Here is a 27038-nt window from a genome sequence, read left to right on the forward strand (position 1 = left end):
ATTGGGACATGATAAAGACGATGTATAAAAGCAAGCTATTGTTACCTTACTCAAACCAGGCCTCCATGTTGATGACAGGAACAAGAGGCACTACAGGTACACCTCAACCTTCTGCATTAACTCCTAACAGTCAGCAGCTCAACTGTACAATTATCACCCACATGATGCTGTCACTGAAGCATTGTCCCTTGTTAAATGAAAAACCCAGTGCAAGTTTAAACATCACTTGTTGAACCAGGGATATTGGAGCATTCATTGAGCTATGGAAATTCTTCCAATATCCTTGTATAATTGTTCTAAATTTTCACACTTCCAGCAACCAACAGGGCCAAAGTTGAGAGGCGCCTGGTTTTGCTCCTGTTGTCAATGATTACACCCAGTTGCACCACCCAATATATAAACACATCACCAACTGAAAGTGGTTAAGGAAGATTACTTTATTAAATGCTGCTGAAAGAGGCACAGGAAAATAGTTAAAAAACTAAAAACCCATGCTCTACAATATACTCATTCAACTACAAAAATGCTGAGAGATAATTTAGGTTACAATTTACAAAAACATCCACTTTGTAAAAAAAAATCAATTAGCTTGTCACATCTTTGCAAAATTAAATTGCCAATGTAAACATTTTCAGAGATTCAAACTTAGGAGGGCAGTCAAGATTGTGCATGGTAATATTTGATAGATTGTATAATAAGAGACTGGAGCGAGCTAGAATATGGGTTTGAATACAAAGCAAACTGATGGGATGAACAGCTCTGCTTTCTGGTAGTAGCAAAAATCTAGTGTAGTCCCATTGACAATAAGTGCACAGCACAATAATGGCCTTAGTTCTGCACCAATGGTCAATCTCAGTCAAAAAGGTTGGATTGAAGAAGAAAAGTGTCACACTAACACAGTTGAAGATACTCTATTGATTCAGATAAGTTGAAGCACAGCACTGTATATGACTGGGTGACAGCTTACCTGTTAAGTGTCTGATGTGTTCAAAAGGGAGGGGGGTTCTATTTTTTCTAACCCCAGCATCTCTAACCTGTAAATATAATTACACTTAGCAAATGTCTGGAGATTGTTAGCTTTTTTTTAAATAACCACTCATGCATTCTGCCAATTTTGTTAAAAGATGGTCATTCAATTTTGCTTCAGTCTCAAAAGTTTTACCACATTGTGATCCTTCCGTAGCACTTACAGCCACTCAATTTTCAAAGCAGAAGGAAAATGAACACAGTTGCAGCATGTGTATACTGAAACAAACATTTCAAGTGAAATATTTATATTTTCCCTCATGAGGTTAGTGGGTAATTGCATTAACCAGAATACATCTCAGAAAGCTCTAAGTATTACTTGTAATCAGTCTCAAGTTGCCATTTCTCTATCAAGTCAATTATACAGCCAGATTGCTAATATTGGCTTCCATGTTCAAAGGCTACATATGAGGGGAGCACTAATCAAAACCCAGCCATCTACAGTTTGAAAGTAATATGTCAAATGAGATTAAAATGGGCAATGGCCTTGCACAATTAATATGCCAGCACTTACTTTTCAGCATGACTTATGAAAGGTTACTTTAGCTAAATGCTAGAGGGCCTCCGCCGACCATGGAAATGAAACCCAAGCGGCTATGTGGGATACTGGAAACATGGCAGGATATACAAGCCATTTGTCCATATCACGATTAAAGACACATTACAATCATGGCATTAGCTGCTCTCTGCCATGGTGTCAATCACAATTTTTAAATAATAAAGTACATTGGAATATAGTAACACTGAGTTGTAACAGCATTGGAAAGTGTGTGCCATTTACATTATCTCAATGTTACTAGCTTATTATGCATCCCAGTAAATAGATTCAACATGTAAATATGTGCAATATTAATCTGAATTTTGACTAAATCATTGTTTTGCATCACATATCTCATTTCACACACTGACTCCCACACGAAAACTTGTATGAAGGGACCACTGCTCTGAAGGAATGGATGCCATTTTTAAAAATATTAGCTGCTAATACAGATAATTTTTTAAAAATGCAAGTCAGAGTGAGCTTGCCCAACTGCATGTGTTGAGGGGTAACTATAAGAGAAGGTATTATAGTTCAGCCCAGCACTGTACACACAGGGTGGGATAACATGGACAAAGATACCATACCACAACAAAGTGACCATGTAGAGTCAACTCAAATTATATTTTAGTTTTCAAGTATCAGCTTGGAGACCTTGGCTTGAAACATACCAAAAACAAAGATCCAAATTAAGAGTTTCTTATTATACTGACCAGCTAGTATCAATGCATTGATAAGTATAATACCACAGAAACAGATGAAGAGAAATAACACTTGCCCAAAAGATTATCCAAATAAAAATCTGATGTGATCAGAAATCAGAAGTAAGCCAAACCATACTTCACTATATTTAATATGAAACAGAAAAAATGTATAGCATAAAGGGCTTACAAATATGGGACCTTTTTACAATACACTTCTTGGACACAATTCAAGACTTGTTGCCAAATGACAATAGCATATTGTACCAGAAAATACAGAGAAATGGTATTTATCAATTTTCAATAAAAAGAAACAGTAGCATTTTAATGTGCATTACTGATTCTGACAACCACTGTTCACAGCCTTGGTCCATTGATCCATTTGGTTTTGACAGAGGTTGGCTTCACTTTTGGCCACGTCACTGGAACTGCAGCGATCATTTGTATTAGCTCAAGTTATTCCACATCCATTTCAATGCCGCTGTCGTCTCCTCTTAGATGGTGGAGAGTCTACAAACAAACAGAACTTTAGTACGAGGCATCTGTAATTCAACTAATTCAAACAATCTAGCTAAACGAAATCAATTGATGGAATAACTTCTTTGTCTATGTCTATGTCCAAGTATTGCACTATTGACCACAGAAAGCTTATTTCCTAAATAAGCTCAGCAATGACTTGATGTGTGTGCAGTGCTCCAGAGCTGGATTTTCAGTCAGTATATAAACCCAAAATCACACATCCCTGAAAATTTGTCATTGCGTGGGAAATAAACAAGCCCATTCCTAGGGTTTCTGCCTCCAGTCATGGAAATGCTGGTCTGAAATTGGGGTAAACGATAAAACAGAAGCATAAAAATTGAGAGCAGGTAACCGCTATTAAAGCTTCAGCAGCTAACTAAAAAGAGCAGCACAATGGAACACCAAGAATGGGGAAAAGACAACCCCATTTGCTCACATAAGCCTCTTGGCAACTGTGTCACAGTGATAAGCTGGGAGCAGATTTGTCAACTTTCTCTGCCAGGAATGTCGTATAACTGAGATGGGCAGCCAGCATTCTGGTCACTGTCAGCAACCATGGACCAAAATTAGTGAGGGTAAGGCCTTGCCTCCAAACAGGAGATTTGGAATTCTTGCTCACAGTGTATTGTGCCATCCATAACAATTGGCAAGAACTCAGAAGTGGCACTTGGGAAAGAGTGAAGAGATCTTGGGAAGGTGAGGACGCTTGGGGTTTTTTTCAGGCAGATGGAGAGATGAAGAAGAAAGAGCTTTGGGGAAGCTGGGTCTGGTTCGTCTGTTGAAAACGCTAAATATGTTATTTTAAATTTTAATTTTAAAGGAGGGTTGTGAAGTATGAGAAAGGAAGTATTTAAAATAAACCAAGTTCGTGTTTTCTAGGGTACATCACACATTCTTATAAATTCGCAAGATGGAGGACACAGCTGCATTTGTACAGACTTGGAGCTAACTAGAACAATCCCACTGTAAACGATAAATAAAAACAGAAAAAGCTGGAAATATTCATCAGGTTCGGTAGCATCTGTGGAGAGAAAAACAGTTAATGTTTCAGGGCTGTGGGCTGCAAACCCTCTATTTGCTATTAAACAATTTTTAAAAAAATACTTTTTTCTCCAAGTAACAGAATAGTTATTGTTAAGAGGAGGTTATCTTTTGTCCAGTACTAATACAAGTATCAACAAAGTGTCAGCTTTGACACAGGAGATTATAAATTCAAATTCCATCAGAGATTTGAGCACTTAATCCAGATTAAGACTCCAAAGTAGTACTGAGGAAGTGCTGCACTGTCAGAGGTGCCAATTTTCAGCTGAGAACAGGCCCTGTATGCCTCTAAGATCCCATGGCACTATTTGAAAAAGAGTAGCAAGTTCTCCCCAATGTCCTGGCCAATATTTATTCCTCAACCATGCCCTGGCCAATATTTATTCCTCAACCAATCTAAGAAAAAAATACAGATGATCCAGTCATTATCTCATTGCTGTTCGTGGGAGCTCTCTGTGAAAATTGGATGCTGTACTTCCCTACATTATAACACTGGCTCCCCTTCAAAAATATTTCATTGGCTGTGAAGCACTTGGGGCATCTGATGTTGTGAATAGTACTACGTAAATGCAAGATTACTCTTCTTTCTTTAAGAGTCAAGTCTATTATTTTTTGTATTAAAAAATGAACAGTTATGTTCTGTAACTGTTCTTGCTACTACTTATCTATCACTTGCAATAAGCTAGCACCATGCTTTATAGCCCAAGTGACAATCAATTTCGCGATCCAGAAGGTTGCGAGAAGATTCATGACATATTCCGCATGCCAAACGCAATGACAAAAATGTTATTCAACCCTTCATCTTGGGTTATCATCAGATATCGGGCATACAAAGACGCACAATGTTTCACAGGGAGCCAGGTGCTGAATAAGAAAGAAATAGCTTAAAAACGAATTATTTCTTTGGTAGGGTAGGGGAAGAAATAGAAAATAGAAGCAGGGAAGAATGGTGAATATATAACAATGATATAAAATGGATACTTGTTCTCCTGCTCTTCCCCCATCCAAATAACATTCTAAATCTTTATCAGGGTCTGTACTTATTACTGGAATGCTGAGCTAGCTGCTCCTAGTTTCCAAGGTAACTGCTCTATTTTCCTTAGCTGCATATTGGAGAGACAACAGGCTTACTTTAATAGAATCTTCAATGACCATGACAGTAAGTAATTCAGCCACAAAATCCAATCCTACTGTGTGAAATGAGAATGGGTACCAAAATATTTAATGTGCATAAACCTAAAATGCTGCATTCTGTCAAAGAGTCTATACTGACTATTAGATCAGGATGTGATTTTGATCAGTATTGTAAAAGTCATCACCGTATAATTTTAGGTGATCTGTTGAATGCGGAGGTTGGTAGGGTGGAACATTGGGAGCCCTATTGTAGTTTTGGGAGGAGAGGGCAAACGGGAAGAGGTGAGCACAAATGTGCAGAAATTAGAACAGACATGATTGGGGGCCCTGTCACCCATGGTTATTGCCCTGAAACATTAACTCTTGTATCGTCCTCCACAGAAGCTGCGAGACCTGCTGAGTATTTCCAGCATCCTTAATATTTTGCTCAGGATGTTAAATAGAGTAGACAAGATAAACCCATGTCCCATAAGCAAGAACACTATCTCCTGATGTTGAGTTGAAGCCAAAATATGCACACGCGCATCCATCTCACATTGTACCCACCCAAGCATGCGCAGTTTTCCCCATTGGTCAGGTATATGATATTACACAGGCTCTACTGCCGCTGAGCCGCTCTGTGCCACTGGTTGGGGTTCTCGGGCCACCAGGACTGGGAAGTTGCACCTGGCACTGGAGCTGGGCCCCAGGGATTGAGCATCTGTTCACCATTCCCTCCCTCAGCCTGTGTGACAGGTAACAGCTGCTCTGGATTCAGTGTGGGTGGCCCTGGGTAAGGGTGGCTGAGTTCCTGGGGCAGAATTTTACCCTTGGTGGGCGGGCTCAGCTGGGGCAGTTGGATAGCTGACCGCTCCCCGCGATCAGGGCCGGAACGCGATTTTCCACTGGCGGGCCTAAAAGCGAGCAGCAGCACTCAGTGCTGCCTGTGCAACGGAGGGGGGCAAGTGGGGCGATCGCAAACTTCGCGCATGCACACAATTGAGCGCTTGAAAATCTCCCCAAGGCACAGAGCTGCCTCAAGGAGGTGAAGTGTTTTTAATTAAAAAAATGTAATAAAACATGTCCCCTCATGTGACTCTGTCACATTAGCAGGGACGTGTTATTAATTAAATTTTAAAACTTTTGTTTTATTTTTATTCCTGACTGTGGATGAGGCTTCCAAAACCTTTCCATCTGCCCGCCAACTAACAGGCTTTATAATTGTTGGTGGACGCACTGCTGACTCCGGCACGCACCCACTGACCGAACTATCCCGCGTTGACGTCAGAACCCTTGGTCAACGTCAATGTGCGTCATTTCATGCTCAAGCGGGTCAGGCGTGCGCCTGCCCGCCGAGTGAAAAATTCTGCCCCTGGTCACAGTCTCCCAAACCCAGGCTCCCTGTGGTCAGAATCTGAGTTGCTACTTTTCAGTCTCTCTGCACTAAGGTTCTAAACGTTATTCAAAGGTTGTATTTGCTGGTTAAACAGAGTAAATGTAATAGGGATGGAAAAGGACTATTATTGAGATTAAGCATATTATATAGTATGTGGTTTATTAAGATATGTGGGCTATATCATTAAGACAGGCACTACAACTGCACATAGGCAGGAAGTGTGTCCTCAGTAGTTCCGGCATCACCAAATACAACTAAGCAAGAAATAATGCAAGAAGTACTAATAAATAACTTCCTGAATCATTTGCAGTTGGCCTTTATTAAGCTGGTGAAATGCAAGGTTAAAGCAGGTCTCAGGAAGAACGACCTCATGTAAAGAGCGAGTATAATTTCAAATGGATTTTGGGTTCATTCTAGAGTCAATTAACTAACACAACCTTGAAAATGGATCACATAAAATCTATGCCCTTTCTCATCTGTTTTGACCCTATCCAAATAACCCAGTAGCAATGAAATGAGAACACTTTGTGATGACTCATTCCTTAGTATTTCGAGACTATCTCCTGGACTTTTGTATTTGTTTGTGAGGTTTGACACACAGAGACCCAAAATGCTGAAGCTGCTGAGAAACCCACAAAGTAGCTTCCATTTGCCTGATATAAAGAACAGGTTATTGTCCAATAGAGTCACTTCACTTATCCATACCAGAGAACCTATAGAGATCAGCAACAAGCAAGAATTAGGGACCACCAAGTGTGCGTGCAGGGCTAACAGCTGGAGTTTAACCAATGGAGCACTGACAAGCTCATTTGCCAAAACCATGCTGCCTTATTGGGACATTAGTTTGTAAGTTATTTAGATCTAGTGAGAAAAATTCCAACCCGCAGCAAGAGATCTATTTCAGAATTAGAACAGTCACTTGCACTCATCATCATCAGTAGTGAAAAGTCTAAAAGTAATGTTTAGTGGGCAGATCACATGGTTTTTGAAGTAGTGATCAGTAATGAGTTTTAAACTATTTCGCCCTTCAACATCATTGGGTTTTTTTTAGGACTGCCATCTTGCGAACATGAACAAAGGAATCAGCGTGCCACTGAATTAATAAAAACAAAGCATGAAAATGGTTGTTTGTTCTATGATCCTTCCCTGGAGTTTATTATCAATAAGTCATCCTAACTAGAAAGACCATTTAATCTTTTATCTCAAATATTCAAGAATCTTCATGTATAAAATACAAAATATCAACTATCCTCCACCCCCATAATTGTGACACTAATAGAACATTTTTCATGCAGGCAATGCAACTATCCCTAATATCAAGTAGCAATTTTCAGACATAAAACAGAAAATGCTGAAAATACTCAGGTCAAGAAAGAAAGAGTGCATGTTTCCGTCAATGAATTCCAGCATCTGTAACATTTTGCCTCATTTACTTTCTGATGTTAGTTAAAGCATTCACATGATCCGCAATTTTTAAAACTTCATTCATGGGATGTGGGCATCGATGGCTAGGCCAGCATTTATTGCCCATCCCTAATTGCCCTTGTTCAGAGGGCATTTAAGAGTCCATAAGTCCATAAGACATAGGAGCAGAAATTAGGCCATTCGGCCCATCGAGTCTGCTCCGCCATTCAATCGTGGTTGATAAGTTTCTCAACCCCATTCTCCCGCCTTCTCCCCGTAACCTTTGATCCCCTTACCAATCAAGAACCTATCTATCTCGATCTTAAATACACTCAATGACCTGGCCTCCACAGCCTTCTGTGGCAATGAATTCCATTGATTCACCACTCTCTGGCTAAAGAAGTTTCTCCTCATCTCTGTTCTAAAAGGTCTTCCCTTTACTCTGAGGCTGTGCCCTCGAGTCCTAGTCTCTCCTACTAATGGAAACATCTTCTCCACGTCCACTCTATCCAGGCCTTTCAGTATTCTGTAAGTTTCAATCAGATCCCCCCTCATCCTTCTAAACTCCATCGAGTATAGTCCCAGAGCCCTCAAACGTTCCTCATATGTTAAGCCATTCATTCCTGGGATCGTTCTAGTGAACCTCCTCTGGACCCTCTCCAGGGCCAGCACATCCTTCCTGAGATACAGGGCCCAAAATTGCTCACAATATTCTAAATGTGGTCTGACCAGAGCCTTATAAAGCCTCAGCAGCACATCCCTGCTTTTATATTCTAGTCCTCTCGAAATAAATGCCAACATTGTATTTGCCTTCCTAACTACCGACTCAACCTGCAAGTTAACCTTAAAAGAATCCTGGACTAGGACTCCCAAGTCCCTTTGCACTCCAGATTTCTGAATTCTCTCCCCATTTAGAAAATAGTCTATGCCTCTATTCTTCCTACCAAAGTGCATGACCTCACACTTCCCCACGTTGTATTCCATCTGCCACTTCTTTGCCCATTCTCCTAACCTGTCCAAATCCTTCTGCAGCCTCCCCGCCTCCTCAATACTACCTGTCCCTATCTTTGTATCATCTGCAAACTTAGCCAGAATGCCCTCAGTTCCTTCATCTAGATCATTAATGTATAAAGTGAAAAGTTGTGGTCCCAACACTGACCCCTGCGGAACTCCACTAGTCATCGGCCGCCATCCTGAGAAGGACCCCCTTATCCCCACTCTCTGCCTCTTGCCAGACAGCCAATCTTCTATCCATGCTAGTACCTTGCCTCTAACACCATGAGCTCTTATCTTATTGAGCAGCCTCCTGTGCGGCACCTTGTCAAAGGCCTTCTGGAAGTCCAAGTAGATAACATCCATTGGCTCTCCTTTGTCTAACCTACTCGTTACCTCCTCAAAGAATTCTAACAGATTTGTCAGGCATGACCTCCGCTTGATGAAACCATGCTGACTTTGTCCTATTTTACCATGCACTTCCAAGTATTCTGAAATCTCATCCTTAATGATGGACTCTAAGATCTTACCAACGACCGAGGTCAGGCTAATAGGCCTGTAATTTCCCGTCTTTTGCCTCACTCCCTTCTTAAACATGGGGGTTACATTAGCCATTTTCTAGTCCTCTGGGACCCTCCCTGACTCGAGTGATTTCTGAAAGATCACCACTAATGCCTCCACTATCTCTTCAGCTATCTCCTTCAGAACTCTGGGGTGTAATCCATCTGATCCAGGTGATTTAACCATGTTCAGACCTTTCAGTTTTCCCAGCACCTTCTCCTTGGTAATGGCCACTAAACTCACCTCTGCCCCCCGACTCTCTTGAACTTCGGGGATGTTACCCATGTCTTCCACCGTGAAGACTGATGCAAAGTACCTATTCAGTTCCTCGATCATTTCTTTGTTCCCCACTACTACCTCTCCAACGTCATTTTCCAGCGGCCCAATGTCCAGTTTTGCCTCTCTCTTACCCTTTATATATCTAAAAAAACTCTTGCAATCTTGTTTTATATTACTAGCTAGTTTACCCTCATATTTAATTTTCTCCTTCTTTATTTCTTTTTTAGTTGTCCTCTGTTGGTCTTTGTAGGCTTCCCAATCTCTTGGTTTCCCACTGCTCTTCACCGCATTCTATGCTTTCTCCTTAGCTTTTATGCAGTCCCTGACTTCCCTTGTCAGCCAGGGTTGCCTCGTCCTTCCTTTAGTATGCTTCTTCTTCCTAGGGATGAATTTTTGCTGTGTCTCCCAAATTACTCCCAGAAACTCCTGCCTTTGCTGTTCCACTGTCTTTCCTGCTAGGCTCATCTCCCAGTCAATTCTGGCCAGCTTCTCCCTCATGCCTCTGTAGTTGCCTTTATTCAACTGTAATACCTTTACATCTGATTCCAGCTTTTTCCTCTCAAATTGCAGGGTAAATTCTATCAGATTATGGTCACTTCCTCCTAAGGGTTCCTTCATCTTAAACTCCCTTATCAAATCTGCCTTATTACACATCACTTAATCTAGAATTGCCTGTTCCCTAGTGGGCTCAACCACAAGCTGCTCCAAAAAGCCATCTTGTAAATAAAACCAAGCTCTATGCAGCAAAGTAGGAAAGAACAGTTAAACTTACAGGGGACTACACAGAATGTACAACATAGAAACAGGCCGTTTAGTCCAACTGGTCTATAATGGTGTTTATGTTCTGTACAAACCTTCTCCCAACCTTCTTCATCTAACCTCATCAACATATCCTTCTATTCCTTTCTTCCTTGCGTTTATTTAGCTTTCTTAAATATGTTTAAGCTATTCACCTGAACTACCCCTCCTACCACATTTTAATCAGTCTCTGAAAAGAAAGAAAGACTCGCATTTATACAGCCCTTTTCATGACCACCGGATATCTCAAAGCACCAATGAAGTACTTTTTACACTGTAATCGCTGTTGTGATGTGGGAAACATGTCAGCTAATTTGTACAAACAGCAATATGATAATGACCAGATAATCTGTTCTTTTGTGATGTTAATTGAGGGGTACTATTGACCAAGTCACCAGGGAAAAACTCCCCTGCTCTTCTTCAAAATAGTACCACAGGATGGTTTACATCCATTCGAGCAGGCAGATGGGGCCTTGGTTTAACATCGCATCTGAAAGATGGCACCTCCAACAGTGCAGCACTCCTTCAGCCCTGGAATGGGAATTGAACTCAGAACCTTGTGGCCCAGAGCTGAGAGTGCTCCCAACTGAGCCACGGCTGATAGTCTGGGTAAAATAGCCTCTTCTGAATTAGATTACTTGTGACTCTTACATTTCTGGCTCCGAGTTTTGAGTCAACCACGTTGCTGTGGATCTGGTGTCACATGGGGGTCTGTTAGTCCCCATCTGGAGACCCTAAAGGACATTAGTGAACTAGTTGAGTTTTTCTGAGAATCAACAATGGTTTCATGGCCGTTTTTTTTAAAAACTGCATTCAAATTTCACCATCTACTGGATTTGAACCTGGGTCCCCAGAGCATTAGCCTGCATCTCTGGAATACTAGTCCAGTGACAATACTGCTATGCCACCACCTCCGGCAAGGTTACATGAAAACAAATACCTATCTTTCTCTAGAAGTGCATCAAAAAAGGTTTTTCAAGGGTAGATCTGATTAAAGCATTCATTAAAATCCCGAGGAACATTGAAGAGGGCTCCAATCTTGAAAAGAATCCATAACACACTTTGAAAAATTACCTTTTTCTTTGTCTTGCTTTTTCACTGAGGAGTTCCTACTTCTTGGGGGTTTCTTCACTCGTCCCCAATCAGACCCAGATTCTGAAGACTCCATTTTTATTTGGCGATGCCTTCTGGACTTAGATGCCTTCAGATAAAACATCATTTTTGAAAACAAAACTGTGACTTTTGCTTTTAACAAATACTTTAACCTCACAACATTGTTATGAATGTGAAACACTGTAAAAGACACGTGCCAAGGTATTAAATCCTGAGCAAGTGCACTGAAACATGAAGAACGGAAACCCAAGTAAATGGTTTACCCCAGGCCAGTCACCGGGCTTACTGGATCAAACCTACAAAAATAGATAGTAACAGGCAAGAATACAGAGATACAGATGAAGATTGCGATGTAAAAAATAAAAGTTACAAGTCAATATCATCTTAGAGTTTCACATGTCATGGACTGAAATGGCTGTGTTTAGCCTGCGACATTCCAGCAGGTAATTTCAAGTCAGGGGATGCACTCCTGGCTCCACAAGAAAACCGCCCTATAGTTGGCATCCACTAGGGTGGCAGGGGTTGGGGGGAGGGGGTTGAAAAGTCAGAAATTGGTGACTAGTTTTGTGAAGTGCTTAACAGGCAGTGGTTCAGTAATTAAGATATTCAAGGAACCTAATGCCTGCTTTATGGGTCCACCCAGAACACAAAAAAAATGGGAACCACAAACATAGCAGTGCGATTAATGCCCAAATAGGTTAGGTGCAAGCAATGGTACAGCTAAATTGGTGCCTTCTTTAAACCAAACAGGTGCAATACATACCAATTTCTACCTGCTAAGAACACAATATCTTTCTGGATAGGGAAAAGCATTTAAACAATGGTGGAAAGTAATAATCTTTGTCTTGTATTCTAGTCATGCCGCTTCATGAAAAGCAATGTCTACAAATAATTATAGACAATCTGCATAGTGACCCTGAACAAATGACATGATGCAAAACAGAAACCACCCAGGGGGGTAAAAGTATAATTTCTTTAACTAACATGCTTTAAACAATGTCGGGAAACAACTATATTTTCATTAAAATCTTCTAAAAATCCTTAAAATCATTATTATTCCTTCCCCTGCCTAGTTTCCAATTATCTCCCAAAAAGGGCACTTTGCTGGTGTAAGGGTTCCTGGACAGTAACAATAATCCTCCAGTGCCTTCCATTAGTGACTAGTCTTCAAGTGCAAGCCCTAACAATGAGTATTAGGAGACTCATTAGATTCTGAGGACTATCACATCTGAACCTCACCAGCTGGTTCCTTGCATAGGCTAACATCCACAGGAGTCAATCAGAGACAAGTGAGAATCCTGGTAAACTGCTCCTTTACCAAGAGAAAAGGAGGTTAGCTACACTGCTATACTTCTGCCTATTGAGATCAGCTAACTCAGCAAAGACTAGAGATCAACCCACACTCAGAGAAGCACTTATTCATCTTACAGCTTTTCATAAGAAGTATACATTAATGTTCAGGTCTAGAATCAAACTCAGGTCATCTCAAGTGAAGTTTACGTCACTACCCACCAAGATTGTGCCATCAGTTCTCCAGTAATGTTAAACATTAGTCATTGCAATCATTCTTTATCAATCATCAGTAATAAGAGATAACCAGTTATTTAACGAAAATGAGTATTTGGTATACAGACCTTCACTGCTGAATTGTACGATTTTGACTTTATCTTTGCTAGGGTCTGTGCACGGCTGGAGCCCTAGAAAAAACATACACCCACTTGAACCAGATTCAACATTACTTTATATACTTAAAGAATACAAACTAGAGCAATAAGTGGTTTTGCTAAATGACACAAACAAAAGCAAAAATACTGTGGATGCTGGAGATCTGAAATTAAAAACAGAAAATGCAATAAAAACACAGCAGGTCTGGCAGCATCTGTGAAGAGAGAAACAGAGTTAAAGTTTTGAGTCCAATCTAACTCTTCGGATGCTGCCAGACCTGCTGCGTTTTTCCAGTACTTTCTGTTTGAATTGCTAAATGACAGTTCTTTTTGTTCGGCTATAATAGATTTCTTTCATTACATATTCACGTCTATTGTAATATTAAAAAATATTTGGTTAGTAAGGCTGAAGTTGATAAGATTGTATCTCAGTTTTGGCCCAACAGTAGGTAGACTTTTGAGTATAATATTGAGATTGGGAGTCAATACACGAATATGTTTATGCACTGATTTCAGAGAATTTGCCGTCAGATACAAATCAAAACGATGTCCCAATAATTGTACAATTATTTTTGCTTTTGCTTCCTTCTCAAACAAATGTGCATATTAATGTAAATATCTTTGATCAATAATATTGTAACAATGTGACACCAAGGCATTTTGCTCATGAGAAGCTGATATTGTAGGGGTGCTTCATGCAGTAACTCAGTGCCTTCTATTGCAGCCTTGGCCAATGGAAATTGCTGACTAGCCATAGGTGTAGCTATAGTGACAGTGTTTTAGTAGAAAACACCTTAAAAACACTCGTATAAAACTTGTACTTCACACGTATATTTACTTAAGCATCTATCACCATTTAGTAACCAAGCACTTAATCAAAAACACACGTGCACTGATTTTCATCTTGACGTTTTGCAAACAAACGCGTAAAAATAATTGAAGTGCTCATGCATAGATCTTCAACTACAAGTACCGAGATCTCATGCCCAGTGATGGTGTTTGTTGCTCATTTTTTTGTTACTAATCCGAAATCTGCATTTCTCACTGTGGTTAGCCACATGTGGTTAATATATTGGGCAATGCTATTCTATTCCATCATGCACAAAAGGCATGGCCTGGCAACCTTGGATACTTAATTGACAGTGTTCCATCTACAAGACTACCAATTTAGAATACTTTACAATTATATGTTTAAGAGAGGAAAGATTAAGGGATGTGTACATCTCAATGAATTTATCTTGGCCCCCCCATTAAAAGGTTAACCTTTTGCATCCATTCTAATTAACATGGTTATTAGCTAATTGTGAATGCCCATTCTAAAAGTATATCCACACGAACAAGGTGACAGTCATCTCCAGAACTTGGTTGCACATAGTTTCCATAGATAACTAATAAAGCAAGGCCACTTCTAATGGTAACTATCTTGCAAGAACTTTACCCAGCCCCCGGTGAAGGTATGGCAGTCTAATTTATCATAGAGCATTAAAGCAATTGTGCAAGTGGCAGTTTAGACTTTTAGCTGTTGTTCAATCAACACAATATAAATGAACAGGATCTGAGTGAGTACTGCAGAACCACTCAAAGGCATCTGCAATATAAATGAACCATAAGTCTCAGAGAAACCAATACTGCAGCATGTTCTCCTAACCTGGAAACCAACAGCTCGTCTTTTGCAAATCTAATACTTTTCAAATTTACCACAGCAAAAACAGAACAGAATTTAGCAAGCTGAAGGTAATATTATATTTATGACTTATGGGTTCTGCTCAGCTCTCTACTGCTGCAAATTCTTTCTCGATTTTGTTTTTATATTTATCAAGTATCAGAATTATCATCTAATCTATTAAAATCTCCGTAGCTACCAATTGTAAAAATAGTAGGAATCAGATACGCTTAATCATTTCACTACCTTATACTTTCCCCTCCCCTTCACGCATTAAAGCTAAAACTGCTAGGTTTCACAGTTACATCTGTGGGACAGATATATCTATATAAAATAAATGTATAAGACAGGAAGAGATTACGGAAATAGGGAAGGGCGAGGCCATGGACGGAATTTGAACACAAGGATGAGCACTGAAATCGAGTCACTGGTGGACCAGAAGCCAATGTAGGATGGCGAGCACAGGGGTAACGGATGAATGGGACTTGCTACAAATGTTTCATCGCAAGTATTTTATATTAAGTCTCATTTGAAATACATGATTTATCTGAATTCTCTCATATAAAACCAATCTTCTATTCTTCACCAAGTCACTCTGTAGTGTAACCCATGGTCACATTGTAAAGTTAAATTAAAGTCTGAAAACTCCACAGGGGTGACAGGTGAATGAGACTTGATGCGAGTTAGGACATGGGCAGCAGAGTTTTGGAGGAGCTCAGTTTGTGTAGCGGAAAGATGGGAGGCTGGCCATGAGAGCACTGTAACAGCCAGTACTGGGGATAACAAAAGCTAAAGTGTCAATGAAAGTTTCAGCTGTGGGTAGGTTAAGGCAGGAATGAAAAAAAAGGAAAATATTATGGTTGGGAATAGACAGTCTTTGCAATGTGAGATGATGTGGAGTGAGAAATTCTGCTGAGATCATATATAACACCAAAGCTGCGAACAGTCAGACACTGCTCAGGGAGAGCAATGGAGTCAGTGGCTAGGGAACAGAACTTGTGACGTTTTGAGGACAACAACAAAGACAACTTAATGAAACCAATACCAACGCAACAGAACTAACTGAACTTTTCAACACTCCAACTGATCCACTTCCATAAGGAGGTTGGGTTTTTGCAAGACTCAAAAGTTCAAAAGTTAATGCCTCCAATGACGATTGCAATTGGACTCATAATAAGTCTCCAGCTACAAGCTGTTTTTAAGGTACTCGATTCAACCAGAGAAGCATCCAGGCTAAGGCTGCCTTATGAAATTGTTAACAGCTTCCATCTTGCTGTGGAGTTCAGTTTTAATTTTGAATTAAGCTACTTAAATCACTTGTAATTTAACAAGTATGTGAAGAGAGTTACATATTGCTGTTTTTTTCAGCCAAGACTGATCTAGTTCTAAAAGGTCAAGAAATATCAAGCAGCAGTATTTTTGAAAAGTCAACAAAAGACTATCTCTGCTTGACTAAAATCTTCAAACACTTAGAATTGGACAGTTAGTGCAAGCAGAGCACACTTAACTCCTCTGTAAGAAACAAAGCCCTGTGTCAATGAACTTACAGTACAGCCTAGCAGAATCAAATATAATTCTGATCTACTGACAAGCTGTTAAAAATTAAAAATGCTGCAGTATTTGAAACTCATTTATGTGCATTGCAAAGTATTTTCTTCCTAATATGTAAAACTGGGCAGCTTTAAACAACAGACCGTGTACTACCAGCATTTCCACAAATTCAGCATAGCAAAGGTTCATGAATAATTCACTATTCTTATATCAATTCTACTAAGAGAAAGAAACTTTGGCAAAGCCAGACAATGCCAGGAATCAATACACTATAGTCTCAGGTTTACTGGTAACATTAAGCACACGTCTGTCAATGGAAATCAGAGGAAGCTGAAATCTCAGCCCAAGCACCAAGGTCAGAATTTTAGTGCCACTCATCTCACCGTTTGCTCTTTAGATTCGTCGCGTTCAGAGCCCGAGATTCCTGGCTGGTCAGTCAACTTTGTGTTCTGTAAAATTTGAGATAAACAAACTGTATTATTTGTTTTCCTTAAATAATCAGCTAACCTGAAGCTACTGAATACTTATATGACACCAAAACCAGATTGGATGCATCCAGTCAGAAAGTTTGTCGGTCTTTACAGGTTAAAGAAAGATGAATCAGCACTGAAGCAAACATGGACAGACTATTGTTAAAATGTTGAAGCAGAAGTCAGAGAATTTGCAGATCTTGCCACCTGCTTGTGTTTTACCAGATCATGACACTAAAGACATTCCAATATTCCAAAAGTTAGAAACTCAGTCCAGTTTCATATATAGCTTTACACAGACCGACTTGAATATCAATGTATAAGGAAAGGCACTCCTGTCTGAACTGTACAATGAAGCAAAATACAGCCAGACATCCAAAATACTGGACCAGTAAATTCCATATCTGGCACATCAAATACACATTTTAACTGACTGGCAACATTCTATCTTGACGAATGCAAACTCATTTCTACAATGTCAGCGCATGTAACAATATAACATTTACACAGCACTATAAATGATGCTCTTGTAATGTCAATGCTTGTTAAAATGACAATGTACAACCTTTTTGTTGAGTAAATTAAAGGGCTGAAAGTAGGCACTGGCTTATAATTCACCAAGGTTACCAATCAAACTGATTCACAATAGCTGTCAGTACCTGAACTGCTGCAAGAGTAGACCACAAGTATAAGAAATGCTAATCTTTTCACCCATGCAGTATTCTTATACTTCTTAGAAGTAACATGATGGCACTAGCACTATTTAACAATAAGGACACGAGTGTGGGGCTCAAGTGTTTGAGAGTGAGGATGAGGGCGAATGAGTGAGCAGGGTTTTCATTCTGAGTCTTTATCTAGGACAGAACCTGCTGTTGCCCCAGGCTTGAACGATTGTCAACAAAATGGCAATGCTCAGACATGAAGAATGTCGCTTCCGATTTCCACCCCTCTCTTGCTTTCACGTGGTCCATCTTTGACACTTCCCTTCTCTTCCTTGACCCCTCTGTCTCCATACCTGGTGACAGGCTGTCTACCAATATTCATTACAAGCCCACCGACACCCACAGCTATCTCGACTACAGCTCCTCATACCCTGCTTCCTGTAAGGACTCCATCTCATTCTCTCAGTTTCTCCGCCCCCTTTGCGTCTGTTCTAATGATCCCACCCTCCAAAACGGCGCTTCTGACATGTCTTCCTTTTTCCTTAACCAAGGGTTCTTCTCCGCTGTGGTTGACAGGGCACTCAACCATGTCCAGCCCATCTCCCATACCTCTCCCCTCACCCCTTCCCCTCCCTCCCTGAACCATGATAGGGTCCCCCTTGTCTTCACTTTTTGCTCCACCAGCCTCCACATTCAAAGTATCATCCTCTGCCATTTCTGCCAACTCCAACATGATGCCACCACTAAACACATCTTCCCCTCAAGCCCCTGTCAGCATTTCATAGGGACTGTTCCCTCCATGACACCTTGGTCCACTCCTCCATCACCCCCCAACTCCTCATCCCCTTCCCACGGCACTTTCCCATGCAATCACAGAAGGTCCAACACCTGCTCCTTTATCTCTTTCCTCCTCACTGCACAAGGCCGCAAAAACATTCCTTTCAGGTGAAGCAGTGCCTCACATGCACCTCCTCCAACTTGGTCGACTGTATTCACTGCTCCCAATGAGGTCTCCTCTACACTGGGGAGACTAAACACAGACTGGGTGACCGCTTTGCGTAACACCTTTGTTCAGTCCGCAAGCATGACCCAGACCTCCTTGTCGCTTGCCATTTCAACACCCCATCCTGCTCTCATGGCCACATGTCCGTCCTTGGCCTGCTGCAATGTTCCAGTGAAGCTCAACGCAAACTGGAGGAACAGCACCTCATCTTCCGACTAGGCACTTTACAGCTTTATGGACATAACATTGAGTTCAGCAACTTCAGGCCATGAACTCTATCCTCCAACTTGACTCCTTTTTCAATCCAATTTCCACCCCCCCCTCCGAACCTTGTTCTGCTATTAACACTACTATCAGCACCTTCTTTAGTCTTTAACACTATTAACACTCCCTTTGTCTTACGACCATGACATCTTTGTCAAATCTTTCCTTAGCTCCCATCTGTCCCTGACCTTTTATTTTGCTCCACCTTCTCCACCCCGTCTTAAACGGTATAAAATCCATCACATTTCTACCTCTCCTCAGCTCTGTAGAGGCATACGGACTCGAAACGTTAACTCTATTTCTCTCTCCACAGATGCTGCCAGACCTGCTGAGTCTTTCCAGCATTTTCTGTTTTGATTTCAGATTTCTAGCATCCACTGTATTTTGCATTAGTTATTGTGAAGAATGTTGCCACTGAAATTGCACTACAAGAATTAGGGTCATCAGGAATGGAGAGAAATGGAGAAGAAAATAAACACACAGATGCAGCAACTCCATAAATCAGACACAGTTCAAATATTTCAGGTCCTTTGTGACAGCAAAAGATTGGTATCTGTGCAACAACACCCAGAGCACAAACTAATTGTTGGTACCGAATGCTCTACGCAGAACAAGGTCTAGACTGCCTTTTTTTTTTAAAGCTGCCTTCTTCTGTGCTGTGACCATTCTGAGCCTATTCAATTCACATTTTCTCTGTAGAAATGGATCAGTTTCACTGTAAACACACAGCCACTAATGGCAGCATCAAGATCAACTTATAGTGCCTAAAATGCTTTAAGCATTTGACAAAAATCCATTAGTTTAAATGGCACATTTCATACATCTCTTGGCAGCTGACAGATTGCGCTCTGCAACTACAGAAAGAATTCATCAATAACATTGTTACTGAAAAGTGATCAAATACTAGCCTCAGTAGAGGCTACTATCACATAATTCACCAATCTCATGACGCATTTGGTTTGTCATTTTTTTTTTTGCCCCACTGTAAAAATATGGATGTTTCATCTTGTGCTAACAGGCTGCCCCACGTCAAAAGCTCAGAACTGATTAAGCCTCAACGTACACAATATTGCCTCTATAAAGCATGAAGGTTCAACGCCCCAGACATACTGCAGAGCTACTTGCAGTGCTAAAATGAAGTGCAGCAAGTGCTCACTTAAAGTTGTGGCTGCATTCCTAAAAATCGCGACGAAGTGAAACGACTTTAAGTGAGTCATAGGTTCCCATGGGAAGTTAGGTTCTTCGGACATTTCTTGCCCGGAAATAAATGTACAGGATGAAATACCATATCATACATGTGCAGCACTGTGCATTCCTAGCTTAAATAACTTGCAAAATAAGATATATGACTACATATAAAATAACTACAATATTCAAATAAAATAATTTTGAAAAATTACAGGACTGTACCCACTACAGTGCAGTACACTTTTAGAATGATTGACCAGGCTCTATCTAGTGACGGGTGTTGGTCAGTGCGGCTAGCAGCTACCTGCACTGACCAACTTCTGCCACTAGATGGAACACAGGACTTAGTGCGAGTTCAGGAATGGAGCCAGAAGTTGGGAACCACTGATGAAGACCCCAAGGATTCAGTAAGAACAGAGACCAGGAGACAAGGTGGAGGGGTGCCCCAAGGGGAAGTCAGCAAGGGGGTAGGTGGATGAGGCAAGGGTGGGAGTGGGAGAAAGAGGGACTAAGGACGAGGGTGGAAGCACTGCAGAAAAAAGTCATGTGAGCAGACAGGCCACACAATAGGAAGCCTGTGGCAAACGGCATTAAAGTGAAGCCGGCAATGTTAAACTGATATATTAACAGTACTTTATTAATGATGTTAAAGCAAAACAACGTTAAGTGAGTCGACGTTAAGCAAGGACTTACTGTATATAATGAGATGCGACAAAGAGAAAACAAAACTGATCCTCCTATTACCTTTTGCTATATAGGGTCTGTTCTAACTGGGTCCCTATTCAAGGCCTGTACAATAATTTACAACCAACATGATAGTCAGCAAACCTTTTCCTGACGCACTCTATTTATCACCTCTCACTGAAGGCAAGAATCATGCTGTAGGATGTTTCAACAGTTGCTGCAGCAGTCCTCCACTAACCTCTAACCTCACTTAAATGGTCACTGTTCACGTGTCAGCCCAGTTTCAGCCATAGGCAAAAAAGCTCAGCAACCAAGCCCATTTCTATCCTCCCACCGCCCCCCAGTGACCTTTCCCCACATGCATCTGCCAGCAGATCGCTTTCATGACTGGTCTGATTTTATCCTGCATTACCTAGATGGGAGAGAGGCCAACTGGAGCACTTGGCCATAATGCCAGAAGAGATTAGCTCACTCAACTGAATCTGGGACTTTTCACAGGGTGTATGGCCCAGTGAGTGATGCATCAATGAGGTGTCAGAATGAATGAAAGCCGTCATAGTCCCAGAGGACCATAGGCTGCTCTCTCATTAGAGAGAGACAACTGGTGGTGAGTTTACCACAGGTCACCACAGGCAAGGGGTGAGGTTGAGAAGGCAGTACGGGAATTGAACCCAGGCTGTTGGCGTCACTCTGCATCACAAACCAGCTGTCCAGCCAACTGAGCTAACTGACCCATCAGAGAAACTCATAAGCAATGATGGCCTTACAAGAATCTGATAACTTGGCCCAAAAGGAAGGTCAGCTGGCAACCCTCCTTTAGCAGAATGGTACAATATATGAGGAACAAAGGAGTACAGAATTCTTTGTTCTAAAGTCTTACAATTGTTTAAGTCACTGACAAATTATACCTGAATTTCTAGCTCTGCATTCACTAACGTTAAAGTTATAAGTAGAGATAGAAATTCAGTCCACTGAGGAAACATCTCGTTTATCTGAAATCAATCTCACTGCACCTCAGAACAAATCACAAATATTTTCTCACATTGCACATAGTTCCAAACAAATTTTACCTTATTCTCTTGCCACTGCTGAAATTCCACTGTTATGTTCTTCAATTCAGATACAAAGTCTGCTCGAGTTAAACTTAATGCCTTGTCTAGCTGGGTTTTGTTTGCAGAGATCATACGTTTCATTGTTTGATAGTGCTCATGGATATTCATAAGTTCCTTTAAAAAGACACAGATTTAAGAAAAAGGAAGCATACTAATATCACTATACAAAATACAAAAAATAATCCCCCCTGCCTGCTCTTTTTCCTTATCTGGGGCAAAGTTTGACAGGTTCTGTCACCCTTAGCCTCAGCTGACTGCCCATGTTTCAAGCGTGAGTGTGAATATAGCATAAGACCTGTGTTTTACTGCAGTGATGCTCTGAATTCAGTCTCCAATAGTTTTCAACTTAACTCATTCTCCAGTATGGTCTTACCTCCAAAACATCAACAGTAACGAGCTCAGACACCAGGTTAGACTTCTCTCGGAAGTTCTCGTTAACAGTAACATTGGGCATTTTTCTCCTCCTCTTATTGTAAGCGAGCTGAAAAGATATAAAAGCAAGTTCTCAGAAGTAAAGTGCTATTTATTTTTAAGAAAGGAAATTTATTCCTACTTAAATATTTGCACACAAAGAATTTATTGCCCAGTTTGAGAAAAAAAGTGAAAAATAGTTATAATACAAAGATCTACAGCATGACATTGCAACCTGGAAAATACATCATATGATGAACAAAGATTTAACACTTCCCTATCAAACACCTCTATATTTAAATAACTACTTAAATTAACAGATGGACCTGATGTGGGTTGATTCCCCCAATACAATACAATACAGAAAGAAATTTGATCCTTTCCTTTAAATGTTTATGTACTGTGTTCAATTTCCAACAAAATTGCAGTTAGAATTCAAAAATTAACACTTACCAACTTTGGCATCGCTGTGAAATGGAAGGCTTTGTCATTTAGGAGCTTTTTCAGAACATACACAGCATCAAAATGCTCTGCATTCACCATTTCCTCTTGGCAACTCAACACTTCATCCCAGTCCTTCAATGCCACCCTTATCTGCACATAATACAGATTTAACTGTTCATTTTATAAAAATTTGTAAGGTACTTAATTCAAACTCTATCATGGCACTAAGCATTAAGAAGAGGAGAGTAACCTTAGGCTTCCATTCCTGACAGGTTTGAGTCTGAGTATAGACCTATGGCTAGATTATAATCACGAGGAGACAAAATTCAAATAAAACCAAGCTCTGTGCAGCAAAGTAGGGAAGAATAGTTGAACTTACAGGGGACTACACAGAATGTACAACATAGAAACAGGCCATTCAGTCCAACTGGTCTATAATGGTGTTTATGCTCCCAATAAAACCTCCTCCCAACCTTCTTCATCTAACTGTAATCGCTGTTGTGATGTGGGAAACATGTCAGCTAATTTGCACAAACAGCAATGTGATAATGACCAGATAATCTGTTCTTTTGTGATGTTAATTGAGGGGTACTATTGACCAAGTCACCAGGGAAAACTCCCCTGCTCTTCTTCAAAATAGTACCACAGGATGGTTTACATCCATTCGAGCAGGCAGATGGGGCCTTGGTTTAACATCGCATCTGAAAGATGGCACCTCCAACAGTGCAGCACTCCTTCAGTCCTGGAAGGGGGATTGAACTCAGAACCTTGTGGCCCAGAGCTGAGAGTGCTCCCAACTGAGCCATGGCTGACAGTCTGGGTAAAATAGTCTCTTCTGAATTGGATTACTTGTGACTCTTATATTTCTGGCTCTGAGTTTTGGTCTCCCCTGTAAGTGAAAAAATCTGAAGTATATTTGAAAGCCTGAGAGACAGGAAAAATAGTACAAGTCTCCTGTGATATTTACAATGGTGCAATAATCAAACAGATAGCAAAACCAATGATCACACAACAGACTTTACTAGGGTAATAAAAGCAAAGAACTGCGGATGCTGGAAATCCAAAACAAAAACAGAAACAGAAATACCTGGAAAAACTCAGCAGGTCTGGCAGCATTGGCGGAGAAGAGCACAGTTGACATTTCGAGTCCTCATGACCCTTCAACAGAACTAAGTAAAAATAGGAAAGGGGTGAAATATAAGCTGGTTTAAGGCGGGGGGAGGGGGGATTGTTGGGACAAGAAGCCAATAATAGGTGGAGATAACCAAAAGATGTCACAGACAAAAGGACAAAGAGGTGTTGAAGGTGGTGATATTATCTAAAGGAATGTGCTAATTAAGAGTAGAAAGCAGGACAAACAAGGTACAGATAGCTCTAGTGGGGGTGGGGTGAAGGAATACTAAAAAGGCTAAAAGGTAGAGATAAACAATGAGTGGAAATACATTTAAAAATAATGGAAATAGGTGGGAAAAGAAAATATATAAATTATTGGAAAAAACAAAAAGGAGGGGGAAGAAACGGAAAGGGGGTGGGGATGGAGGAGGGAGTTCAAGATCTAAAATTGTTGAACTCAATATTCAGTCCAGAAGGCTGTATAGTGCCTAGTCGGAAGATGAGGTGCTGTTCCTCCAGTTTGCGTTGAGCTTCACTGGAACAATGCAGCAAGCCAAGGACAGACATGTGGGCATGAGAGCAGGGTGGAGTGTTGAAACGGCAAGCGACAGGAAGGTCTGGGTAATGCTTGCGGACAGACCGAAGGTGTTCTGCAAAGCGGTCACCCAGTCTATGTTTGGTCTCTCCAATGTAGAGGAAACCGCATTGGGAGCAGCGAATGCAGTAGACTAAGTTGAGGGACGTGCAAGTGAAATGCTGCTTCACTTGAAAGGAGTGTTTGGGCCCTTGGACAGTGAGGAGAGAGGAAGTGAAGGGGCAGGTGTTGCATCTTCTGCAGTTGCATGGGAAGGTGCCGTGGGAGGGGGTTGAGGAGTAGGGGGTGATGGAGGAGTGGACCAGGGTGTCACGGAAGGAACGATCCCTACTGAATGCCGCCAGAGGGGGTGAAGGGAAGATGTGTTTGGTGGTGGCATCATGCTGGAGTTGGCAGAAATGGCGGAGGATGATCCTTTGAATGTGCAGGCTGGTGGGGTGATAAGTGAGGACAAGGGGGACCCTATCATGTTTCTGGGAGGGAGGAGAAGGTGTGAGGGCGGATGCGCGGGAGATGGGCCGGACACAGTTGAGGGCCCTGTCAACCACCGTGGGTGGAAAACCTCGGTTAAGGAAGAAGGAGGACATGTCAGAGGAACTGTTTTTGAAAGTGGCATCATCAGAACAGATGCGACGGAGGCGAAGGAACTGAGAGAATGGGATGGAGTCCTTACAGGAAGCGGGGTGTGAGGAGCTGTAGTCGAGGTAGCTGTGGGAGTCGGTAGGCTTGTAATGGATATTGGTGGACAGTCTGTCACCAGAAATTGAGACAGAGGTCAAGGAAGGGAAGGGAAGTGTAAGAAATAGACCATGTGAAAATGATGGAGGGGTGGAAATTGGAAGCAAAATTAATAAAATTTTCCAGGTCCAGACGAGAGCATGAAGCAGCACCGAAGTAATCATCGATGTACCGGAGAAAGAGTTGTGGGAGGGGGCCGGAGTAGGACTGGAACAAGGAATGTTCCACATACCCCATAAAGAGACAGGCATAGCTGGGGCCCATTGCGGGTACCCATAGCCACACCTTTTATTTGGAGGAAGTGAGAGGAGTTTAAGGAGAAATTGTTCAGTGTGAGAACAAGTTCAGCCAGACGGAGGAGAGTAGTGGTGGATGGGGATTGTTCGGGCCTCTGTTTAAGGAAGATGCGGAGAGCCCTCAGGCCATCCCGGTGGGGGATGGAGGTGTAGAGGGTTTGGACGTCCATGCTGAAGAGGAGGCAGTTGGGGCCAGGGAACTGGAAATTGTTGATGTGACGTAAGGTGTCAGAGGAATCACGGATGTAGGTGGGAAGGGACTGGACAAGGGGAGAGAGAAGGGAGTCAAGATAGCGAGAAATGAGTTCCGTGGGGCAGGAACAGGCTGACACGATCGGTCTGTCGGGACAGTCCTGTTTGTGGATTTTGGGTAGGAGGTAGAAGCGGGCCGTCCGAGGTTGGGAGACTATCAGGTTGGAAGCTGTGGGAGGAAGATCTCCAGAGGAGATGAGGTCAGTGACAGTCCTGGAAACAATGGCTTGATGTTCAGTGGTGGGGTCATGGTACAGGGAGAGGTAGGAGGAAGTGTCTGCGAGTTGACGCTCAGCCTCCGCGAGGTAGAGGTCAGTGCGCCAGACAACAACAGCACCACCCTTGTCAGCGGGTTTGATGACAATGTCAGGGTTGGACCTGAGAGAACGGAGTGCAGCAAGTTCAGAGAGAGACAGGTTAGAATGGGTGAGAGGAGCAGAGAAATTGAGACGACTAATGTCACGCCGAAAAACTAGGCGTACCCCAGCTATGCCTAGTGTACTTTCCTAGGGTAATGTTGTGCTTACCTTTTCCTTCGGCTGACAAAGCTGTGTATTGTATAGTCCGTAAAGAAGGTACAAGCCTCCAAACCGGATCTGAAAGCTATAAGGTGGGAAAAAATACTGACTTGCCAGGGCTAATACTCCCTTCGTGAACTTTCTGCCATCAGTTTTTCCCATTTTTCCACTAGAAAAGAACAAATGTACTTTTGTCAACTCTTTACATACTTATATGGATTTCAAAGTTATGGCATGCACCAATAATTGAATCTACATATTACTCAGCTCCATCTCTAAACCAAAAGAGCAGATGGACACAGCAATCTCCTGTGGCAGGACGCTGTGCTCAAAACTGACATGGTGAACCACATTCCTGGGCTGCTACTGAAGTCTTTTTCTTAACCCTAGGAAATGGAGTTGTGGTTCTAAGAAGCTACAACTTTAAATGTTACGGTTTGTTGCGAGAGAAATTTCCTGGAGCCACTGATGTTTGTCACTGCTGAGTCCTTGGGAGCACAGTATTCAAATCTAAAGTTCTTGCTTTGTGTTTTAGTCACTAATTACAAAGAGCAGTAGAGTAAAATAAAGTTGTAAAATTGTGAAGTCTTTTTAACAACGACTTGTTTTTATTCAGTGCCTTTAATAGAGCAAAACGTCTGAAGATGCTTCACAGGAGTGTTATCAGAGATGTCGTGAATATATAATAATTTTCATAATATTGTGATTTATTGTAAAGGTAGGTTAATGGTGGGGTTCAGATTAGTTTCTCTGTGTGGATGTGTGTGTGGAGGATTTAATTGAATTAGAGTCAGCTGGTCTTGAGTGTTCAAAAGTGAAGCTGAACTTTTAGAATGTGAGGTGTGAGGAATATTTGCAATTTTAGATAAACCAGAGCATTTTAGATAAACCAGAGAAGTGAATTTCAAAGAGGTGGCAAGGTGTTACA

The 27038-nt window shown here is 41.4% G+C and overlaps 1 protein-coding gene across 6 annotated transcripts in view; it reads right to left on the reverse strand.

Moving 5' to 3' along the window:
* Positions 1 to 422: 422 nt before the first annotated feature.
* The window catches only part of snapc1b (small nuclear RNA activating complex, polypeptide 1b), a 32795-nt gene continuing 6179 nt past the window's right edge, over positions 423 to 27038 (reverse strand). For 5 of the 6 annotated variants that reach the window (XM_078562251.1, XM_078562252.1, XM_078562253.1 and 2 more), the window contains 8 exons: positions 26120 to 26279; positions 22608 to 22748; positions 22117 to 22224; positions 21702 to 21857; positions 16744 to 16809; positions 13117 to 13179; positions 11429 to 11570; positions 423 to 2775 (listed from right to left, as the gene is read on the reverse strand). In XM_078562251.1, the coding sequence (XP_078418377.1) occupies positions 2738 to 2775; positions 11429 to 11570; positions 13117 to 13179; positions 16744 to 16809; positions 21702 to 21857; positions 22117 to 22224; positions 22608 to 22748; positions 26120 to 26279 (874 nt within the window). In that variant the 3' untranslated portion in view covers positions 423 to 2737. The remainder of the gene's footprint in view (positions 2776 to 11428; positions 11571 to 13116; positions 13180 to 16743; positions 16810 to 21701; positions 21858 to 22116; positions 22225 to 22607; positions 22749 to 26119; positions 26280 to 27038) is intronic. The other variant, XM_078562254.1, reaches the window with a different exon arrangement.

Source organism: Cetorhinus maximus, chromosome 18, assembly GCF_964194155.1.
Source record: "Cetorhinus maximus chromosome 18, sCetMax3.hap1.1, whole genome shotgun sequence".
Taxonomy (NCBI): Eukaryota; Metazoa; Chordata; class Chondrichthyes; order Lamniformes; family Cetorhinidae; genus Cetorhinus; species Cetorhinus maximus.